This window comes from Bos taurus, chromosome 24 (genome assembly GCF_002263795.3).
Source record: "Bos taurus isolate L1 Dominette 01449 registration number 42190680 breed Hereford chromosome 24, ARS-UCD2.0, whole genome shotgun sequence".
Taxonomy (NCBI): Eukaryota; Metazoa; Chordata; class Mammalia; order Artiodactyla; family Bovidae; genus Bos; species Bos taurus.
Window position 1 is genome coordinate 57,795,108 of NC_037351.1, and position 20,155 is coordinate 57,815,262.

Genomic DNA, 20,155 nt, shown 5'->3' on the forward strand with positions numbered 1-20,155 from the left:
CAAGGGCTTTGTAAGAGAGAATAAGGCAAAGGGAGCTGATGAGGAGTCCTTCTGTCAAGTCAAGAATCACCCCTGTTTATCTGTGTAGCAATTCCAGTGGGGGTTTTATTGTTACATATCTTGAACCGGTTGTTCTATACAGGTGTGTGTGTTGAAAGCACAATCCTCGTGTGCCATCAGACCCAGTCAGATTGTCCCCACCTTACAGGAAATCAAGTAACTTATTTGACTTCTTTGCAGATGTTATCTGAAAATAGGCTTGTTTGCCAGGAAACTGCGATCACCCTTTAAAATAGAGCTTTCATTTGTGTGCCTGTGAACACCCTCCCGAGAGCTCTGCGCCATCTCCCCTCACGACTTTGTTTCAGCACCTTCTAGCGGGCACTGCACGAGGGTGGTTAGAGGTGACCACCATTCCCTGTCGCGCGCGCATGCACACATGACGTGGGAGGAAGGAAACATATGTGGTTGAAACATGGGAGGTATTGACTTCTCTCTTTACTCCTCACCCAGGGCGGTTTTCAAATCACACTTTGCCTTTCAGTTCTCAGTCTTTGAAGCAATAAATAATAAAGACATGTCTTTGCTTGCTTCCTGAAGACTTAGACAACTAAAACCGTTGGCACGGGACTGGTGTATACACTGTGAGCTTGAATGTCTGTTAAAAGTTACTTAGTCTTGTCTCCCACAAAGGATGCTTCTGGAACATCCTGGTCACATGGCCTGCTTCGACTAAAGTCATTCATTGCTTTTTAAGACCCTCTAAAGAGAAAGATTTTCAGTTTCTTCTTTCTCCTCTCTTGTCTCTTTGTGTAATAGCAGGGACTCTTCACCAAGGTAAATTTTGAAGCACTGTTGTGGTGCAAGACACACTCCTTCCAGTAAGAGAGACTCACTCTGGCAGAATATAGGGTTAGCGTGGGAGACACATTAAGGGTCACCAGAAAACTGGGACTTGCCTGCCGGTCCAGTGGTTAAGACTCTGCTCTCCAGTGCAGGAGTGCCGGTTTGGTCCCTGGTTGAGGAACTAAGATCTCACATGCTGTGCACTCAGTCGTGTCCACCTCTTTGTGACCCCACGGACTGTAGCCCACCAGGCTCCTCTGTCCATGGACTTTTCCAGGCAGGAATACTGGAGTGAGTAGCCATTTCCTCCTCCAGGGGATTTTCCCAAACCAGGGATGGAACCTGCGTCTCCTGTGGCTCCTGAATTGGCAGGCAGGTTCTTTACCACTGAACCACCTGTGAAGCCAGATTGCCCGTGCTTCAGGGCCCCAAAAAAAGAATCACTGGAAAATGACGATGTGTGAGCTGTCGAATGTATCCATTAACTTATCGTGGCAAGCATTTCACTTGCCACGTATATGTATAACTAGTAAACCATCGTGTTGTACCCCTAAATATAAGCAGTTTTGTCCGCTGTTCTTCAGTAAAGGTGGAAGGAAAAAGAGCACTGGGATGATCAAAGGCTTAAAAGAGTTTTGAAGCCTAGGAAAACTTAGGTTTGCATCCTGGTTCTGCCATTTTACAGTGAGAAAAAAATTAGTCCTGGGGAGGTTAAATAATTTACCCAAGGTAACTCGGATGACTTTATGCAAATGACTTAAGTTCATTTCTCCTCATTGTAACATTGATCTAATTACCATGGTTATTTTGAAGGTTAGAAATCAAAATGGCAGGCAAATATAAAGCAGCCAGTAAAATTGCTGCTGTAGTCATTTTTATTATTATAATACACATTTGTTCAGCAAATATGTGTTGAACACCCACTGTTCCACTGTGCCAAGCACTGTTCTAGGCATCAGGTGAACCGATGACTAAGACAAGAACCTCTGATTGAGTCGGTGAGACAGTAAGAAATGAGACTTCAGGTGATGAGTGCAGTGAAGCCCACAAAGCTGGGAGACTATCATAGAGAAAGAAGGTGGGGGCTTACCCATCAAGAGACCTTTCCCAGAACTGCTGAAGACCTGGATGTTAAAATTGTCTGCCATGAGACACTGGGGGTCAGGGGAGAAATCCGGCAGAGAACCGGGAAGCAAAAAGGCAGGAAAGAGCTTGTCTTCTGGAGGAAAGAAGTCTGCATCACTGGAGCGTGGTGGGCAAGGAGCCAGCAGGACGAGGGCAGAGGGGTCCGTTCACAGAGGGCCTCGTTGACCACATAAGGAGCTTGGGTCGTATTCTAGGTGCAGTCGGAGGTCCAAAGAGGGTTTTTAATCAGGAGAGCTGTGGATCAATTTGTTTTAAAAAGATATTGAGCTGCTGGTTGGAAGTAAGGAAAGAACGTTAGCAGATTGTGGCCAACAGTCAGGAGGGACGGTGGCTTGGATTGAGATCACGGCGTGGGAGATGGTGAGACGTGGGAAAGCCTAGCTGACAGGACTTGCAGCTGAATTACGCGTGGAGAAGAAGGGAGTGTGCGGAGGGTCTGTCGTGAGTCACTGGAGGCCCGGGGCTGGCTGAGACCTGGTCTGTCCTCCCTGAGACGGGGAAGCCTGGGGGGTCTAGGAGGCGCGGAGGCTCTGTGTCCCGAGGGCTTGGGGACAGTACATCCAAGGTGGCTGTAAGGCACCCTCATTTTAAAGCCAATTTAGCTACAACGCCTAGATTTATAGTTCAAATTTATACTCGTTCCCTTCTGTTGTTTTTGCAACTTTTTTTCTTCCCTCTCTTATCATGCTTAAACGTTGGAAATGAGAATCCTTGCGTCTTAAAGTTGTAAGTCTCTCCTGGCAGTTGAACAGTATATGCGAGCATTAAAATATAGTGTGTGAATTTTCTGGCTTAAGTAAGAGTGCTCATCCCATTTTCTGACTTCAACATATACTTTCCTACTAACATGGATAACAGAATTCAGGAAAGCTGTTATGTCAGCCATCCTGTGCCCAGTTGGCATCCACATAAAGGATGAATGAATATGAAAGCTTTTCCTTGGCAGGAGTTAAAAAAAAATTTTTTTTTTGAGAGGCCCTGCTGTATTTACTGATTTTCCAGAGTTTCTCCAGACCCTCAGATATGACAGGAATGCAATAAGTGTTTACTCGTTTTGAATTTTGGTTTTATTCAGTGTCTTTCCTGCATGGATTTCACATGCCTGTTTTGTCTTATATACTGTTCTTCCCCTTGAGAGTTTAGTACCTTTCATGTATTAAGATTGCTGTTCTTTAGGTCTGTCTCCTCTTCAGTGGTAATCTTGTTTTGATCATTTGCATTACTGGGTTGTAGAAGAAAAAGATATGAGATCATGTTCAGGATATGTGAGGAAAAATAAAAATAGGTGCGGGAAAGTATGTTTTATAAGTTTTAATGATGATTTCTCCTTTCTGAAAGCCAGCTGGGCTTCCCAGGTGGTGCTAGTAGTGAAGAAACCGCCTGCCAATGTAGGAGACATGAGACGTGGGTTTGATCCCTGGGTCTGGAGGAGGGCATGGCAACCCACTCCAGTTTTCTTACCAGGAGAATCCCATGGACAGAGGAGCCTAGCGGGCTACAGTCCATAGGGTCGCAAAGACTTGGACACGACTGAAGTGATTTAGCACAAAAGCCAAGATTTATGTATTAAAACCCTGGCAAGTGTGAAATGTCCTAGCCTTGGTTCCTTTTGTGTCAGTTATCTGCTGCTGCATAACAAATTATCCAAGACTGAGAATTTTCAAATCACCATCCACTGATTATCTCGGAGTTTCTGAGGGCAGGAATCCAGGAGTGTTGAGCCGCTGGTTTTGACTCAGCGTCTCTCATGAGGTGACAGTCCAGCCATCGGCCGGGGCTGCAGCTATCTGAAGGTCCAAATAGGGCTTGGCGATCCTCTCCTCACATGGTTCGTGCACGTGGGTGCTGGCAGGAGGCCCGCATTGCTTTCCTTACCGCCCAGGCCTCTGCAGAGCCGCGCAGGTGTCCCCAGGGACTCTCATCGGGCTTCCCCAGAGGGAGTGATTGAGAGAGAGGGAGGGGGAGGCATTCCATTATTGACTCCAGGATTCTTGACAAGAAGCTCCTCTCAGAAGTTTTCCATGTTTGGGGAATTCCCTGGCGATCCAGTGGTTCGATCTCCAGACTTCCACTGCTGAGGCCCCAGGTCAGGGAACTAAGATCCCACAAGCCATGTGGCACACCCCCTACCCCGCAAAAAGAAAAAGTTTTCCAGGTTTTGATGCTGGTAGTCATTGCTCAGATGAGAAATGTTTGCATCACATGTATCAAATTTTTATGGGGCTCTTCTGTTTCTCTGCCTTTCTGCTTACAGAATAGTTTTATTTTAATGCTAAACCATAGCATTGGAATTCTCCCCCCCCCCCACCCCCCGCCAGTGGACCAGTTTTTTTTTTTTAAGTCTTTATTGAATCTGTCACAACATTGCTTCCGTTTTATGTTTCATCTTTTCTGGCCAGGAGCCACATGGGATCTCAGTTCCCCCAAGCAGGGGTCTAACGCACATGCCCTGGATTACAGGGTAAAGCCTTAACCCCTGGACCTCCAGGGAATGTCTTTTGAAGACATTTCAATGGCATTTAAACTCGCACTTGTCTTACAAAACCATGCCCCTACCTGAGTTGAAGTGCTGACCGTATAAGCACTTGTGATCAAGTAGTACCAGAGCTGGCCCTGAGAGTGCACCCTGACTGCTCCCTCAGACAGTTACTAAAGGCACATCCTGATTTCAGAGGCGTTAGGACGTGGAAAAAATATTTCTCAGAACTGAAGAAATACAGTGAAAAGTTTTCACCCCCAGTCGTCAGGGCTGAGGGGGATGTGGTCGATCAAAGTCTTCTGCAGGTGAGTTTCTTTCCTCCTGGTTTTACAGAGCCTGGAACTCACAGACTCACCATCTGATGGGGAAGAGATCTGAATAAGTGATTTATAGCAAGAATGAATATGCAGGTTATTTCCAAAATATTTCTTTTTTTGGTTTCAGAAACATAAACAAGGAAAGCCCCTCTTCTCTGATTCTATTTATATAACTTCTTTTTTTTTTTTAAGGAATAAAGATCACTGTAAACCCCGAATCCAAAGCAGTCTTGGCGGGACAGTTTGTGAAGCTGTGTTGCCGGGCAACTGGACATCCTTTTGTACAATATCAATGGTTCAAAATGAATAAAGAGGTAATTTTAATGTCTTTTAAATGTCTTTTAATTCCTCTGTAAAAAGAAGAGAGATTAATGCTGGGAAAGATTGAAGACAGGAGGAGAAGGGGGCAACAGAGAATGAGATGGTTGGATGGCATCACCAACTCAATGGAGCTGAGTTTGAGCAATCTCCAAGAGATAGTGAAAGACAGGGAAGCCTGGCGTGCTGCAGTCCATGGGGTTGCACACAGCTGAGTGAACAACAACAAAAAAGAGAGAAAAAGAAAATTAGTTAACCTTACTGTCTTTAATATATTTATAGGAATTTTGTTAAAGGGCCTGATAGGTCCTTGTTAAAGGGTCAGTGTTATTACTGATGCATTCAATAATCATTACTTTTTAAGCAGTAATAAGATCAGTTCTGTATTCTGAAAACTGTGGAAAATCAGGAGTACCTGGGGCAAAAATATTAGTAAACGGGAAACATCACCAATACCTTCTGACATAGATATACAGAATTCTTTACAACAGATTGTTCCAATCATAATCTTTAAGAGGATTTCAAAGCAGCATGAAAGGCAGTATTGTTTTTAGCATTCCACATAACTATTATATCAAAAGATTTAGGCTTTGATGGTAGTTTCTGAAGTAAAATTCAGGTTGGTAGAGAGAGACATTTGTGCCTTTCGTGAAAGGATTATATCCCTGAGCCACGGAACAAATAATTTAAATTTGCATATTGAAATTCTCTTTTCTTAAACAGTCTTTGAAAGGACTTCCCTGGTGGTCCGGTGGTTAAGACACCAGACTCCAAATGCGTGAGGTACAAGTTCAGTCCCTGGTCAGGAAACTATGATCCCACATGCTGTGCAGTGAGGCCAATTTTAAAAGTAATGATGATAAAAAAGTCACTAAACGTTCTTTGAGCCACTCCGCCGCTGGGGGTTTCTCAGTGGTCCGGCCGTCGAGCTCCACTCTTGCGAGCTTCTCTCTTCTCCCTCATCCACCCACCTCCTTGCCTGCCCTCCAGATGGCACCTTGAAACTCCATTATTCTTTTCAGCCTGTGAGTCACATAACCAAACTTTCTTCTCAACTCAACACTAAAACTCCATTTGCAAATATGAATTTAAGCTCAAGAGTTGTTCCAAAATGACGTTCTTTCCTCTGATGGGGTCACCCTGTGCCTCAGAAGAAGCATGGGGATTTGTACAGCTTTTAATATCTGTCACTCACACCCGGGTGAGCCAGGGTAGCTGTGAACCGCAGCGATGGGACTGGGTGGGCGCCAGTGGCAGACAGGCCTGTGCTGGGCGCTTGACTGTCAGGAGCCCCTCACATTCCTATCGCTGGGCGTTGAGCGCCTGACTGAGAGGACGTTTTACGTGCCTAGGCTCTCGAGGGGTGGTAACTGAAGTCACTTTTACCGTAGCTCTCAACTGCAGAGTGGCTTTCATTTCAGTGAATGCCTTTGAGGAAGAAATCATGGGCAGATCTTACTATGGTAAGTAATGGGTTGGCCAAAGAGGTCGTTTGGGTTTTTCCATAAGGTGTCACAGGAAAAGCCCAAGGAGCTGTTTGGCCACCCCGTACATCACGTGTGAACTGTGTCCTGATTTTGAGAAGGGGAGAAACTGAGGAGAAGAGGCGTGCCCACTGGATTTGAAGAGCTGTGATGGGTTCTAAGGCTCTCACCAGTCGAGTTCTGTCTCAACCCTTAGATTCATAGTCTGATACAGGAGGCATTCGTCTCACAACCACTTGTGGGGCACCTGTCCGGGTTCTAAGGCCCGGATGGTGAAGCCTGACACCCAAGGGCCCTGCCCCCTCCTCTGGGGACAGACAGGGAGCAAATGAGATAACTGTGAGTTAAGAGCTGTAGAAGATAAGCAGAGTGAGACCAAGGGAGACGACACTCAAGGTCTTAAACAGGAGAAGTAACGGGAGGCTTTATGTTCTTAAAGCACCAGCATGCTGCTTCCTTTTAGTCTGTGTTTATTTCTCTGCACCGGGTCTTAGTTGCGGCATGTGGGACCTAGTTCCCTCACCAGGGATCGGACCCAGGCCCCCTGCACTGGGAGAGCAGAGTCTTAGCCCCTGGGCCACCAGGCAAGTCCCCCAGCTTCACTACTTAAATGGAAGCAAGAGCATAACAAAAAGACCAGTTACCTAACGCCTACACTAGACTGGAAATAGCAGTGGTGTGAGCTCGGACAGGGCAGGGGAGACGGAGCAGCGTGGGTGCGTTGCTTTATTTTAGAGACAGGGCTCATCAGATCTGGCGGGCTAAATGGGGAGGGAGCCCGAGGGGAGAGGCACAGAGCCCAAGAATGACCCTAGATGTTTCACTCCAGCCTCTGGGGACCTCTTATATACTGAGGTATTGGAGACTGGGAGAGGAAGAGATTCAGGGTGAAAAGTCAGGAGTGTGGTTTCAGACCCATGAAGTTTGACGTGCCTATTCATGTCTGAATGCATCTAAGTCAGCTTGGATACCCCCGGAGGCGACACTGAAAGTGTGTGTAGCAGAGGAGGCAGCAGTAGAGAGACTAAGAAGAATTCGCAAGAGAAGACAGAGCATGACCAGGAGAGGATGGTCGGAAGCCCCTGGGAAAGTATTTCAGGAAGAAAAGGGTGGTCAGCATTTCCAGTGCTGCTGAGAGGTGTACGGGTCCAGGGCAGGATATGTGGGATTTTGTTTGTTTGTTTAAGATATAAAGGTACTAGAGGATGTTTTTGAGAGTGCTCTAATAAAAGAGATGCTAAAGTAGAGAAAATTGAAGGAGCAAGTCCAGAGGGAATCAAATTGTCAGAGAGGAAAATACTTTTCCTCTGCCCTCTCATGTTCTGTCCCTGGGAGCCAGTGAATCAACTGACAGAATACAGATTGAGAAGAGAAAATTTATTCATGTGGGAACTTACAAAAGCAGTAGTTCCATGCTGGGTTAAAGTTACAGGAAAGGGATGAGAAAGAAAGAGCCTCTACAGGAAGAAACATGGGTTTCTTTAGTAAATACCTACAGAGGGGTTTCTGGGAGAATAGAGAAGGAAATGGCAACCCACTCCAGTGTTCTTGCCTGGAGAATCCCAGGGACGGGGGAGCCTGGTGGGCTGCCATCTATGGGGTTGCACAGAGTTGGACACGACTGAAGTGACTTAGCAGCAGCAGCAGCTGGAAGAGGAGAGATTCCTATCTGAAGTCAGTGGCTGAGAGGAGTGGGGTTGCAGGAGAGAGGAAGTACCCAGGACTGTTCTAGTAGGAAAGCAGACTAGGTGGGTTCATGTGGGAGGGTGGGCAGGCAGTGCTCAGGGCAGTCTCCATCCCAGCTGTCAGATCCTGAGCAAAACGGCCTTGCTCTGGTGCTGGTTCTGAGAAGAGAGCGAGCTGAATTCAGTTGGTTGGGGCTTGGAGGGGGGAGTGTGTTAAAGTCCTTTGCAAGGGGGCCCCTGTATAAGGAGGCACCTGGTGAAACCTTGGCAATGTGCCAGAGTTGGATGGTGGTGGTAAATTGATGGGAGCAGCTGAGATGACCCAAGCCCGGGAGGAAGGCTTGGGATACCCCTGAATGGCCAGTCCTTCCTGTCACCAACAGGCTTCCCATAGCTCTTTACTTCCCAGGCCTTGGGAGAAGTGTGCCGTCAAGGCCTCTACCCTCGGATAAAACTCTGCAGGTGAGAGACTGGGGTCTCGGTAAAACTTGCTCATATGCTCGCAGCTAATTTGATCAGAGCTGAGATGTGCAGCCAGGCCTGACTTTCCGTGATCTCTTTACTTCTTCATGGTATGGCTACTGAGCTCATGAATGTTGTGGTTCTCAAGCCTGTAAATACTAATGATCAAACAATTTTAAAGGACAGAATAGACACTTCACTGTTGGTGAGTTTTTGAAAGATATATGGGATAGAGCTTAACTGGCTGGTTAACAGATTTGTAAAAGACTGGATTTCAATGACTTCAGTCCTAAATTATTCAACATGTTATTGTTTGCTTCTTAAGGAACATAAATTTTAGAACGAGGAGAAAAAAGATACACTTTTCAAAGCTCCCAGGAAATCATACACTTTGCACAGCACAGTTTATAAGGCGTATTTTGACGAGTCATTCACTTTTACCCTCGTGTTGATTCTTTCACAGATCCCGAATGGAAATGCATCGGAACTTGTTTTTAACACAGTGCATGTAAAAGATGCAGGCTTTTATGTCTGTCGAGTTAATAATAATTTCACCTTTGAATTTAGCCAGTGGTCACAGCTGGATGTTTGCGATATCACAGAAGTAACAGAAAGCTTCCAGAGTAAGTGATAAATTGAGTGCTGGGATGGGAATTGCGTCTTTTGAATTTTACTTTAAATGTTTGCTTTTAAATCATTTCAAAGTATCAAAGCCAGTACTCACCCAATATAATGTATATGTGCTTCCCCTGGTGTAATGTCACCAGTCGTTGAGATTTTATCCCATGTGTTTTGATTCTTTTTCTGTATGGATGGATGAACAGACAGACAGACAAAGAGAGACATGCAGATGTTTGGGGATAAAATGACCTTTCTCAATCTGGCCCTGCTGCCGACCTCTGAAAACTTGCCACCTTTCATGGGTCTGAATGTTGTGGTCTCTGATTTTGGAGGAGAAAAGAAATCTAATGCAATCTTGGTCACTTTTGAGTTCCTTTCTATACTGTGTTTTTTTCTCCCTAACTATTTATTGTATTACTTCTAAAAAGTTGTGTCATGGAATAAAGTCCGTCTGTAGAGTTGATCCTGGCGTGGCAGGGCTTACAGTGTATCAGTCACTGCAATGCAGCCTTCCATCCAGCCAGTTTTCCCCTCTTTGCCCGTCCGCTTTTTAGTTCAGTAACCGGTATTGATCAAGGAAGAACCCCAAGGTCTTCTGAAGAGTAGCCGTCAGGTATTATTTTGTTTATTCACACACACAGTCAGGAACCACGTTTGTTGTTTTTGCCAGACAAACAGCATGGGGGAAACAGACTTTTGTTACCAATTGTGTCTTCCATTCTTCTTCTCAGTTTAGCTTTTCCCACACCTGAGTAAAGTCTCTAGAAATAGTCATGATTAATTAAGAGAGTGGTTTATATATTTTTAGAGTATTTCTGTGCATGTAATGAACTTTCATGTTTATGAATAGAATATTGTTCATTCAACAAATATTATTGATCACCTGCAATGTGCTAGACACAGAATTTCATTGTTACCACATCTCATTGACAAGCCCTCTTTCCTCAAGGCTCTTAAAGACTGACAGATGAGCCTTCAATAAAAAATGCTTTCTGATATCTGCCTTGGAAAGAAATGCTAGGGATAACCCATCCATATTTATTCAGTGCTAATTGCAAAACTCCTGATTTCAAAAAGGCAAGTAAAATCAAACAGCGGAACATAGAACTTTCTGTTTTTAACATGAATGTCACTCAAGATGTTAAGTCCTTTGCTCTACCAAACATGGCTAAGCACATTTAGAAACCACATAAACTATTTTCCCCTCTTAAATATATAGTGCATGCTAATACTTTGAGAAGTTCTGCAGTAAAGAAATCTGTCTAACTTTGTTTAACCCAGAATGTTCTAAACTTATTTGTCCATAGCATCCTTTATCCATAGAACATCTCTTAATATTTCTAGAAGTGCAGCAGTTTTCTGAAATATCATTTGGGAGATTCTATTAAAGATTGTGGGGAAAAAAAATGAAGGATGAACTTGAAAGCATTTTTTTTTTAATTAAAGTTTTAAAAGGTTTTTTTAACTTAGAGCTTTTATGTTCATTGCTATTTTTCTTTTAATTTAAGGCAGTTGGGATGGCATCTCTGAATCCAAGTTGCAAATCTGTGTTGAACCAAAGTCCCAAAAGCTGATGCCTGGCAGCACGTTGATCTTACAGTGTGTGGCTGTCGGAAGCCCCATTCCTCAGTACCAGTGGTTCAAAAATGAATCACGATTAACACACGAGACAAAAAAGCTATACATGGTAGGAAGTTGGTCTCGGGGACATTTGGGGTGGTTAATATGGAAATAAATAGTATAATGAAAAATCACAGTGAATAGTGATTCATATTTGGGGTGTTTTCAAGTTTTTTTTTTTTTTTTTTCACGATCTTTATTATCCAGTGTTAATTGATTCTTGTATTTACAAAAGGGCTAGAACACCGTGCCAGCCCATATGTAAGTGCTTACCTGAAAGGTGTCAACTAGTGTCGCATCAGACTCACTACCGTTAGAGTCATTGTATTATTTGCTTGCTAGTACTTGACCTAATGTAATGAATGGAAAAAATGGAGGAAAGTCTGCAATGTTCAGTTTTGTAGGGTTTAAAAAAATAATAATAATTTTCTCCAAGCCATTTTAAATTAAAATTAAAGAGTCGGTCAATATGTGCATGTTCTGATACTGATTTAGGTACCTTATGTGGATTTGGAGCATCAAGGAACCTACTGGTGTCGTGTATATAATGATCGAGAGAGTCAAGACAGCAAGAAAGTAGACGTCATCGTAGGTAAGCAGTCCCACTCAGGGTTTTGACCAGTGGAGCTATATAAGATGAAGCATACTGAGCAGTGGGAATTTTATTCACCCATTCTATTTAATGGTATGTTAAGCATCTGGAATTATTTTTGCTTAAATAGAAATTTGAGAGAATGCATCCTAAATTAATAATGAGGATTCACACATAAAGAACAGAAAAGAACCAAAAAAGATTATTTATTTAGACCTTTTTAGTTTTTTATAGTTTATATTAAACATTTATGGCAAAAAATGTATTCTGAGCTTTAGCTAAAAAAAAACCCTGGGTTTAATGGAAAAAGGTTTTTAATAAAACATTATTAAATAAACAAACATCACAGACATATGCAGAATGATTATTAATCAACAGTGCCACTTACGAAATACATAATTTGGGAGTTGGTTCTGTTTCAGCTTCATGCATGTAGTGATGTTGTTAATAGTAGGAGATACTGATGCAATTGATACGTATGTTGGTTTGCCAACATATTTCTATGATATTTATCTCTGTTTGCTTGATGACCGCCCTTCCTAAGATCATGAATCACAATGTATTCACATTTGTTTTCTCTGGAACAAGGAAGAACAGATGAGGCAGTGGAATGCACTGAAGGTAGCGTAATCCTTTGGTTTGAAAGCAAATATCCTGCATGCTGGTTCATCTTGGGATTGGTGGAGTGCCCTGGCCTACTGAGTGCAGTGATGGAAAAAATACTGGCTATAAGAAAAGATTTTAATGCAAGGATACTGTATCTTAGTCTTCAAGGGTTCATAAATTGCTCCAGACACTATTCAATTGACACATTATTAAAATAACTAATTTCCAACAATATCTTACGGATAGTGAACAGTGTGATTAATTCTTAATTTCATTTTTGTCTTCATAAAATTTAAAAAAATACATGGCTATCCTGTCATGGATAGTTGTTTAGATTATTTTATCTATCTGTTTGCCATGACAAAATGCCTCTCAAATGCAAACGTAATTTCTATAACAGTTTCAGGACTGGAGATTTATTGTTTAATGCATTTTTTTATGTAATAATAAGTATACTGTTTTAATATAAGTTTATAAGATCCATTCTTTGATGTTATAAGACTGTAGATTAAGGTATCATGTCACCTTTACCATACTACACAGAGAACTGCAAGTTATTTTAACATAAACTCCAAATTCTTTTGATTAACCAAAGCCTTATACATAAGTTGTAATGAGTAAATTTTCAAGCTTAAGTTGCCTGCCCTGCTGTGGTGCCACACTGTTTTGCAAAATGAGATTTATGGATAGCAAAGTATTTTTTCAATTTCTGCCTCTTTAACCTGTTATAAACATCTTTGGCTCTACTTGGGCAAAGTAAGAAAATAATGTCGCCTCTTATGTTTCTTGGTTTCCCTGTCCTTTGTATTGCTATGGTGTCACTCTGAAGTTCTGAAATTACTATTTTCATCCCAATCTTAGTTGTCAAAAAGAATTCTCTAGCATAAGGGTGCACTGTAATCCCGTGGTCTGTGGGCCCTGCATGAGGGAATCTTTGTAAAGAGATCCTAAACAGACTCCTCTTCCTTCTTTTTCACCTAATTGCATGATTTTTAAAATCTCCTAACACTGCAGACCTCTAAGAAAAAGAGTAAACTAGTATCGCTGGTTTCAGGGTGATGCGTGTCGGTTACCTCCTAGCTGGTTTTTTACCTGCAAGAATCTCCCTACAATTTTGCAGCGGTGAACATACTACTAGATAATAATTTTCAAGTAAATCTGTTATTAAATTACTCCCAAAATTTCAGATGGAAAAATTAGATCCAACTTTTCTTTCTAAAAAAATCTGCAGCGTTGAGGCATTTTATAGTTGGTGGATGGGCACACAGCAGCGATGTCCTACAACATACCTTATCTTTTTTTACCTGTAGAACCTGATGTGATCTGTTTAATTTTATGTGCTTTGTTACAGATCCCTGATTGGGACAGAGGGTAGGGGTTCAATAGGTGGGACTCAGGGTTTCTTTTTAAGGGCAGTGAAAACACTCTGACAGTTGTAGTGGTGAATACATGTGTGCAAGTTTTAGATCATTTAGGAGGTCAGAGGAGGGGAGGCCCAGGATGGAATGAGAATACAACAAAAAACCTAAACCTGGACTTCTCGGGTGGTCCAGCGGTTAAGAACCCACCTGTCAATGCAGGGGACACAGGTCCGATCCCTGGTCCAGGGAGATCCCAGATGCCTCGGAGCAACTCAGCCTGTGCGCCACGACTGCTGAGCCTTGCTCTAGAGCCCATGAGCCACACCAGAGAAAGCCCTCGTGCAGCAACGAATGAAGACACAGCACAGCCGGATAATAAGAATCTGAGCCTCACTGACTATAGGATGGAAGAACAGGTGCTGGCCTGAGTACCTGGGAAGGAGTGAACACAGAAGATGGAAGAAATTGTACATGACCCCATACTGTAGCAAATACCACTGTGTAGTTGGTTTTATATCACAGAAATTACTGCACATTTTATGAGTAGTATAGCATTTGTAATTTATTGTGAATGTTAACTTTTATCTTCATAAAATTTGTAAAGGAAAAATAGGTAGCTGTAATGTCATAGGTATTTGCTTAGATGATTCTCTCCCTCCATTAGCCAGAGGCTGTGTGCTGTGTGTAGTCACTCAGTCTTGTCTGACTCTGCAACCCTACAGACTGTAGCCCACCAGGCTCCTCTGTCCGTGGAATTCTCCAGGCAAGAATACTGGAGTGGATTGCCATGCCCTCCTCCAGGGGATCTTCCCAACCCAGCGATCGAACCCATGTCTCCAACATTGCAGGCAGATTCTTTACCATCTGAGCCACCAAGGGGCTACAGATGAACAATTCTGAAACCACAATACCTTTAAAAACACATTCCACCAGTCTAACATAAGATATCTCCCGATTTAGAGACATTCCACAAAATACCTTACCTTATCGGTAATCCTCAAAGTGGTCAAGGTTATTAAAAACAAGGAGGGTCTGAGAAACTGTCACAGCAAAGAGAAGCCCAAGGAAACACAAGTAAATGTGACGTGGTGTCCTGAACAGGGTCCTGGAACAAAAAAAGAACATTAATGGTTCATTAACTGTGACAAATATGCCTTCCTAACGTCAGACGTTAAAAATAGGGAAAGTAGGTGGGTGTATGCAGAAACTCTGCACTGTCCTCGAAATAGTTCTGTACATCTTAAACTGTTCTAAACTCGTTTATTTTTAAAAATATCATTTGAGGTTTTTAATTAGTTTCAAGAAGTGTATAGTTGAGGCCATAGACAAACCTGTCTCTTGATTGTTTTTGTCCCATAATTAGCCAGAACATCTACAAAACTTTGATCAAATTAAAGATGAGTCTGTTTAGCTTTTTGTCATTTGATGAACATAGGAATAGCTTAGGAGTCCTAACTGATGTCCACAACAGCATACTCCCCTCCTCACAATGTGCATGACTTCTCATTTAAGGCATTTAAAAAGTTCTAACCTGATAAAACATTGTAACATGATTTAATAGCACAGAGTCAACTTCTTTGATCAGTCTTCCTATATACACTAAATTGGCAGTTAAATTATTTAAAGATTATTTCATCTGTTTTCTCTTATTTTATTTTAGATGAATTGACTAATCTCGGGCATCCTGGTGAGTAATGCAAACATAAAACACTCATTTTAGAGTTCCAGGTTATTGAATGCAGTAACTTAGAAAGACACTAGCAGTATTCTCTTGCTGTAGCAGTGCTAGTGGGGGTTTTTCCCCTTGATTGACATATCATAATTTAGGGTTGAAATCAGTACTTAACATGAAGTTCAATTTCATGCAAGTGAAAATATTAAAAAGACCCTAAATTGTAAGACTGTAGGGTAGGAAAATAAATATACTGAGGCAATATAAAATATCAGTGTATTTCTTTATCATTGTGAATGACTATAAATAAAGAAGGCAGCTAAATGGAGAAGTGCATGAAATTAATTTGAGAGCCAAGAAGCAGCCTATGAAAAAGTGGCAGGAGTTCCACTTCTGAGCTCGCCAGACCCCTGGGTCCCCGTTCAGAGCTGCTCAGACATTGAACATGTCTGAACTAGTTGGGTGGGTGTCTGTATCTGAAGTAAAACCACTGTCAGTGGGGACTGTTGATGCTCTGCAGACGAGTGGTTGATCATTGGCTATGAAGAGACTAATAGTTGGCAGGAATATTTATCATTCTTTGGCCAATTTTGTGAGAACCGATTTCTGAACAAGTTAAGCTAAAGAGCAGACTTGCCTGAGATAAAAGGCATAGTAATCGTGAAGGCAGAGGGCATGAGTCCGAAAGGCACTGAGGGAACCTCTGACTCTGTTTGAAAATGAAACCTCGAGAGAGTGGGATCAGACGGGAGCTACATCAGTTAATATTTGTAGCGATCCCTCTTATTTCTTGATGTGTTATTTCTTGTTGTTGTCACGCCATAACTAGTTTGCTTAGTTTTGTGCCTATGTTTCATTACTAAACATCTCTTGTTGTGAGCGATGGTTGGGCTTGCTGATTACTATAAGCCCACGAAACAAAGCAGAAGGGCCCTGTTACCAGGGTGTCATTCCTGCTGGGCCAGCCTCGAGCTCCAGGAAACCTCCGTGAGATTTGCTTCAAACACTCAAAACTAAGTGATTTTGGAACAGCCATCCTCGTCTTGTAGCTGATTGCCTCTCTTGACTTGGTTAGAATTCCCCTTTTCCTAAATGTGTCTGTTATTTCATGCTCTTCAGTGAGCATCTTGAAAAGCTATTTCAGGAAAACTTTTGCATACCAACAGCACTAAGCTTCTGAAATTTCCCCAACCTTTTTCATTATATCCTTGCTCCCCAAGAATTAGAAACACCAAAGCATGTAAGAAAAAACTGAATATATTTTCAGTGGACTCTTAGAGCATATATATTATTAAAAATGCAAACACTTACCCTGTCTATAGCAAGAGACACGTGACCATCTGAAGTCCATCTTCCCCAGCGTGTCTTCCTGCATGGTCCCTGAGAGTTGGAGGTATTTCATATTATGTATAGATGATGGCAAAGAGCATAACCATGGAATGAGATCTCCTAGCTTGCTAACACTGGGCAAGTGACTCAGTCTTTTTCTGTCTCAGACTCCTTACCTATATAATGGAGGTAATAGCAGTATATACCTCACAAAGTGTGGTTGTTAAAATCAGTTATATTTACAACACATGCAACAGTCCCAGGCCAGCATTCAGTAAATGTTAACCGTTCCTGCTGCTCTTCATGGCCACCACCAACTGTTTTCAGGCTGTAATTTCTACCTAACATGTTAAAGAGAATCACCCTCAGCTGTAGCAATCTGTTACCAGAGCCATTCCCTGCCCCTGATTCCAGCTCCCATCCAGGTACAAGTTTTTAATCAGGAACCTGAAAACCTCAAAACCATGAACCAGCTGTAACCACTCTGCCTTTCGCTGTACTGCCGATGGGACTGTCACTGTTTCCTCTAACCTCGGAGATGTGTCATGGGGACCAACTCGCTTATCTTTTTGTTTTTATCTTTCTGTAGATAATCAAGAGCAAACAGTTGACCAACCTTTGGGTAAGTAGAGCTTTAAAACGCTTGAAAATGAAAGTGTTAGTCACTCAGTTGTGTCCCCCTCTTTGTGACCCATGGACTATAACCCTCCGGGTGCCTCTGTCCAAGGGATTCTCCAGGCAAGAATACTGGAGTGGGTAGCAGTTTCCTTCTCCAAGGGATCTTCCTGATCCAGGGATCTAACCCAGGTCTCCCACATTGCAGGCGGATTCTTTACCATCTAAGCCACCAGGAAAGCCCTGTAACCAAATATAATTGTAGCTTACAACTCTTTTATGGGGCTTATGAAGGGATTTGAGACTTTTAAAATTGACAACTTGTAAAATATTTGAATAACATGTTTTATTTTGGATATTTATAAAAGAAAGTATAGAATAGGAGACTTTGAAAAGATTATGAGGGACTTCCCTGGTGGTCCAGTGGCTAAGACTTCATGCTCCCAATGCAGAGGGCCTGGGTTCAATCCCTGGTCAGGGAACTAGATCCCACATGCTGCAATGAAAGTTTTCGTGCCACTACTAAGACCCATCACAGCCACATAAATACATTTTTTAAATAAGATAAATAAAAAGATTGTGAATTCAAAAAAAAAAATAAATAGATAAAAAGATTATGAATTCAGTTTCTGAGGCCAGGTCAGCTTCTGTGCAGTGATTTCTGGTTTGGCAATGTGCAAAAAAATAAACATAAAAGCAGAAAGAAGCATGTGTAGGTCACACAGAAGCGACTAATACTGTATCTTGGTGGGGTTAGAGGTTAGGAAAGCACCTGAGAGGTTGCTATAGCAGTTCTGCATGTTGAAGGATGAATAGGAGAAGGGCCTTCCAGACAGAGGAAACGTGAAATCCTAAAGAAACGTCGTAGAGAAAGAAGACAGGGTGTCTGTTGTATTGGGGAAGTTGCGAGTAACACACCATGCCCACAGGGCGGCAGTCCTCAGCCTTTTTGGCACCAGGGACCTGTTTCGTGGAAGACAGTTTTCCTATGGACTGGAGGTGGGGGCATGGTTTGGGAATGAGTCAAGCACGTTATGCTTATTATGCATTTCGTTTCTATTATTATTACATCTGCTGCACCTCAGATCATCTGGCATTAGATCCTGGAGGTTGGGGACCCCTGCTCTAGAGCAGGAAGAGCAGGAACTTAGAGAAGCAAATTAAGACCAGGTCGTGAGGAGCCCCATTTCTCAGACAAGCCACTGGAAGGAAGCTTTGAAAGAGGGGTGAGCTTGTCCCTCCAAAAGACCAGTCTTGTATCAGTGTATAGAAAATGAACTGGAAGGGAGACATTGTTTAAGTTAAGAGAAAAATTGAGACTGTTGCAATAGTCCAGATAAAGAGATGATGAGACTCTAAACCAGGCTAGTACCAAGTCAATGCAGAAGAAGACAGAGCAGGTTCAGGAGACCTTGAGATGATGGGATCGGTAAGCTGTTTTCATCACCTCACTCTAGGGTACAAAAAGTACAGAGGCGTCACCATGCCTGCTCAGGTTCGTACTTGGGCCACGAGGCAGGTGGTCGTACAGCCCACTGAGTTAGAGAGCACAGGATCAAAAGCAAGATTCAAACGGCAGCGGACTCTTATTTTGGCCTAACCAGTTTGAGGTGTTTGTGTCTTGTCTAGGCAGAGGTACACAGCAGGCATTTGCACACATGGGTCTGGAACTCTAAGGAGAGGCCAGGCTCGGAGACACAGTCAGCAGCATCGTCAGCATGGAGGTGAAGGCTGACAGCACGGAGGGGAGCTTCCATGGGACTGTTCAGGCTGTGGAGAAAGGGCACTAACTGCGGGAGGGGTCCCGCACAGTGGCTTCAGACAGAATCAGCTGTCACTGATCAGACAGCATATACAAATACAGGTTTATAAGTTCTCTCAAAAATGGTAGCTTTAGAGTGACAGCTGTAGGCTGTGACTAAATAGTAGCTGTCCCCTTAAAGGGGCATATGGCCCCCTGTTTTCCTGTCCTGTAATATTCTCAGTCTACTTCACTCTCTCCTCTCCTCCCCCACCTGTGGTCTCACCAGGTAATTTACTTTCTTTGCACGGTGGCTGAGTCCCCAGACCGGAAGCTCTCAGGACTTCTTAAGGTTTAGACCCAGAACTGGCAGAGTGTCCCACTATATTATGCTCAGACAGGGTCACAGGGCAGCCCAGACTCGGAGCCAGAGCCAGGGGGCAGAGTGAGGGGCCTCACTGCCTAAGGAGGCCATGAGGGGCTACCCTCGGGGGCCGTCTCTCACCACAGCTCGAAGGGCAGCCGGGACTAGAGTACCAATGGCTTTGTCACCAGACTGAGGAGCTTGGGCTTTATTTTGAAGGACGTAGAAAGACGAAGACCTGACGCATGGGACCAACAAGGACCGTCTGCTCACTCACTCAGACTTGGTGTCAGGGCTCAGTCACCGACAGATGGCCGGAGGCTCTTTATTTAACAGATGCTGACGGAGCGCTCAGTGTTACCAGGTCCTTCTCCAGCTGCTAATAAACATTAACTCATTTTTGGATGAAATGAGTAGCACACTATTAGAATAATCAGACGGGGAATTAATGGTGTAACTTGTACCAGAGTTTAAGCAATACATTTCATTAAGCTTTAGAAGATGTCTAGGATCATACAGTGAAAATATCTTTCTGAAGTGGTTTTATTCTGTTGCTTAATCAGCTGGTGTCTGTGTTCCCTTTTTCCAGTGAATGGTATGTGTTCAAGAAGTTGTGGGTGGCTCTTACAGTAAATGTTTTTCTACAGAAAGTTTCATTTATTTTTAATCACTTGAAAACCCATCATAAGTTGCTTATATAGTTGTTATTTTGAAGTTTTCTTTGATTCCTTACTCTTATCTCCTCAACTTCAAATTTTACTGTTTCTTTCTCTGTCATGTCCCTGACTTTTTCTTTCCCTTTCTACTACTAATTCCTGGAACCAGACTTTGTCATCTCCTATTTCGGCCACCGCAGTCTACTTCTCTGTTCTAAATCCACCCCAGTTCAACTATCGT

The 20,155-nt window shown here is 42.9% G+C and overlaps 1 protein-coding gene across 2 annotated transcripts in view; it reads left to right on the forward strand.

Moving 5' to 3' along the window:
• Positions 1-20,155, forward strand: part of MALT1 (MALT1 paracaspase) — a 66,346-nt gene that overhangs the window by 20,067 nt on the left and 26,124 nt on the right. The window contains exons 3-9 of one of the 2 annotated variants that reach the window (XM_002697836.7): positions 4,981-5,102; positions 9,201-9,360; positions 10,867-11,045; positions 11,474-11,570; positions 12,159-12,191; positions 15,198-15,224; positions 17,128-17,160. In XM_002697836.7, the coding sequence (XP_002697882.2) occupies positions 4,981-5,102; positions 9,201-9,360; positions 10,867-11,045; positions 11,474-11,570; positions 12,159-12,191; positions 15,198-15,224; positions 17,128-17,160 (651 nt within the window). The remainder of the gene's footprint in view (positions 1-4,980; positions 5,103-9,200; positions 9,361-10,866; positions 11,046-11,473; positions 11,571-12,158; positions 12,192-15,197; positions 15,225-17,127; positions 17,161-20,155) is intronic. The other variant, XM_005224359.5, reaches the window with a different exon arrangement.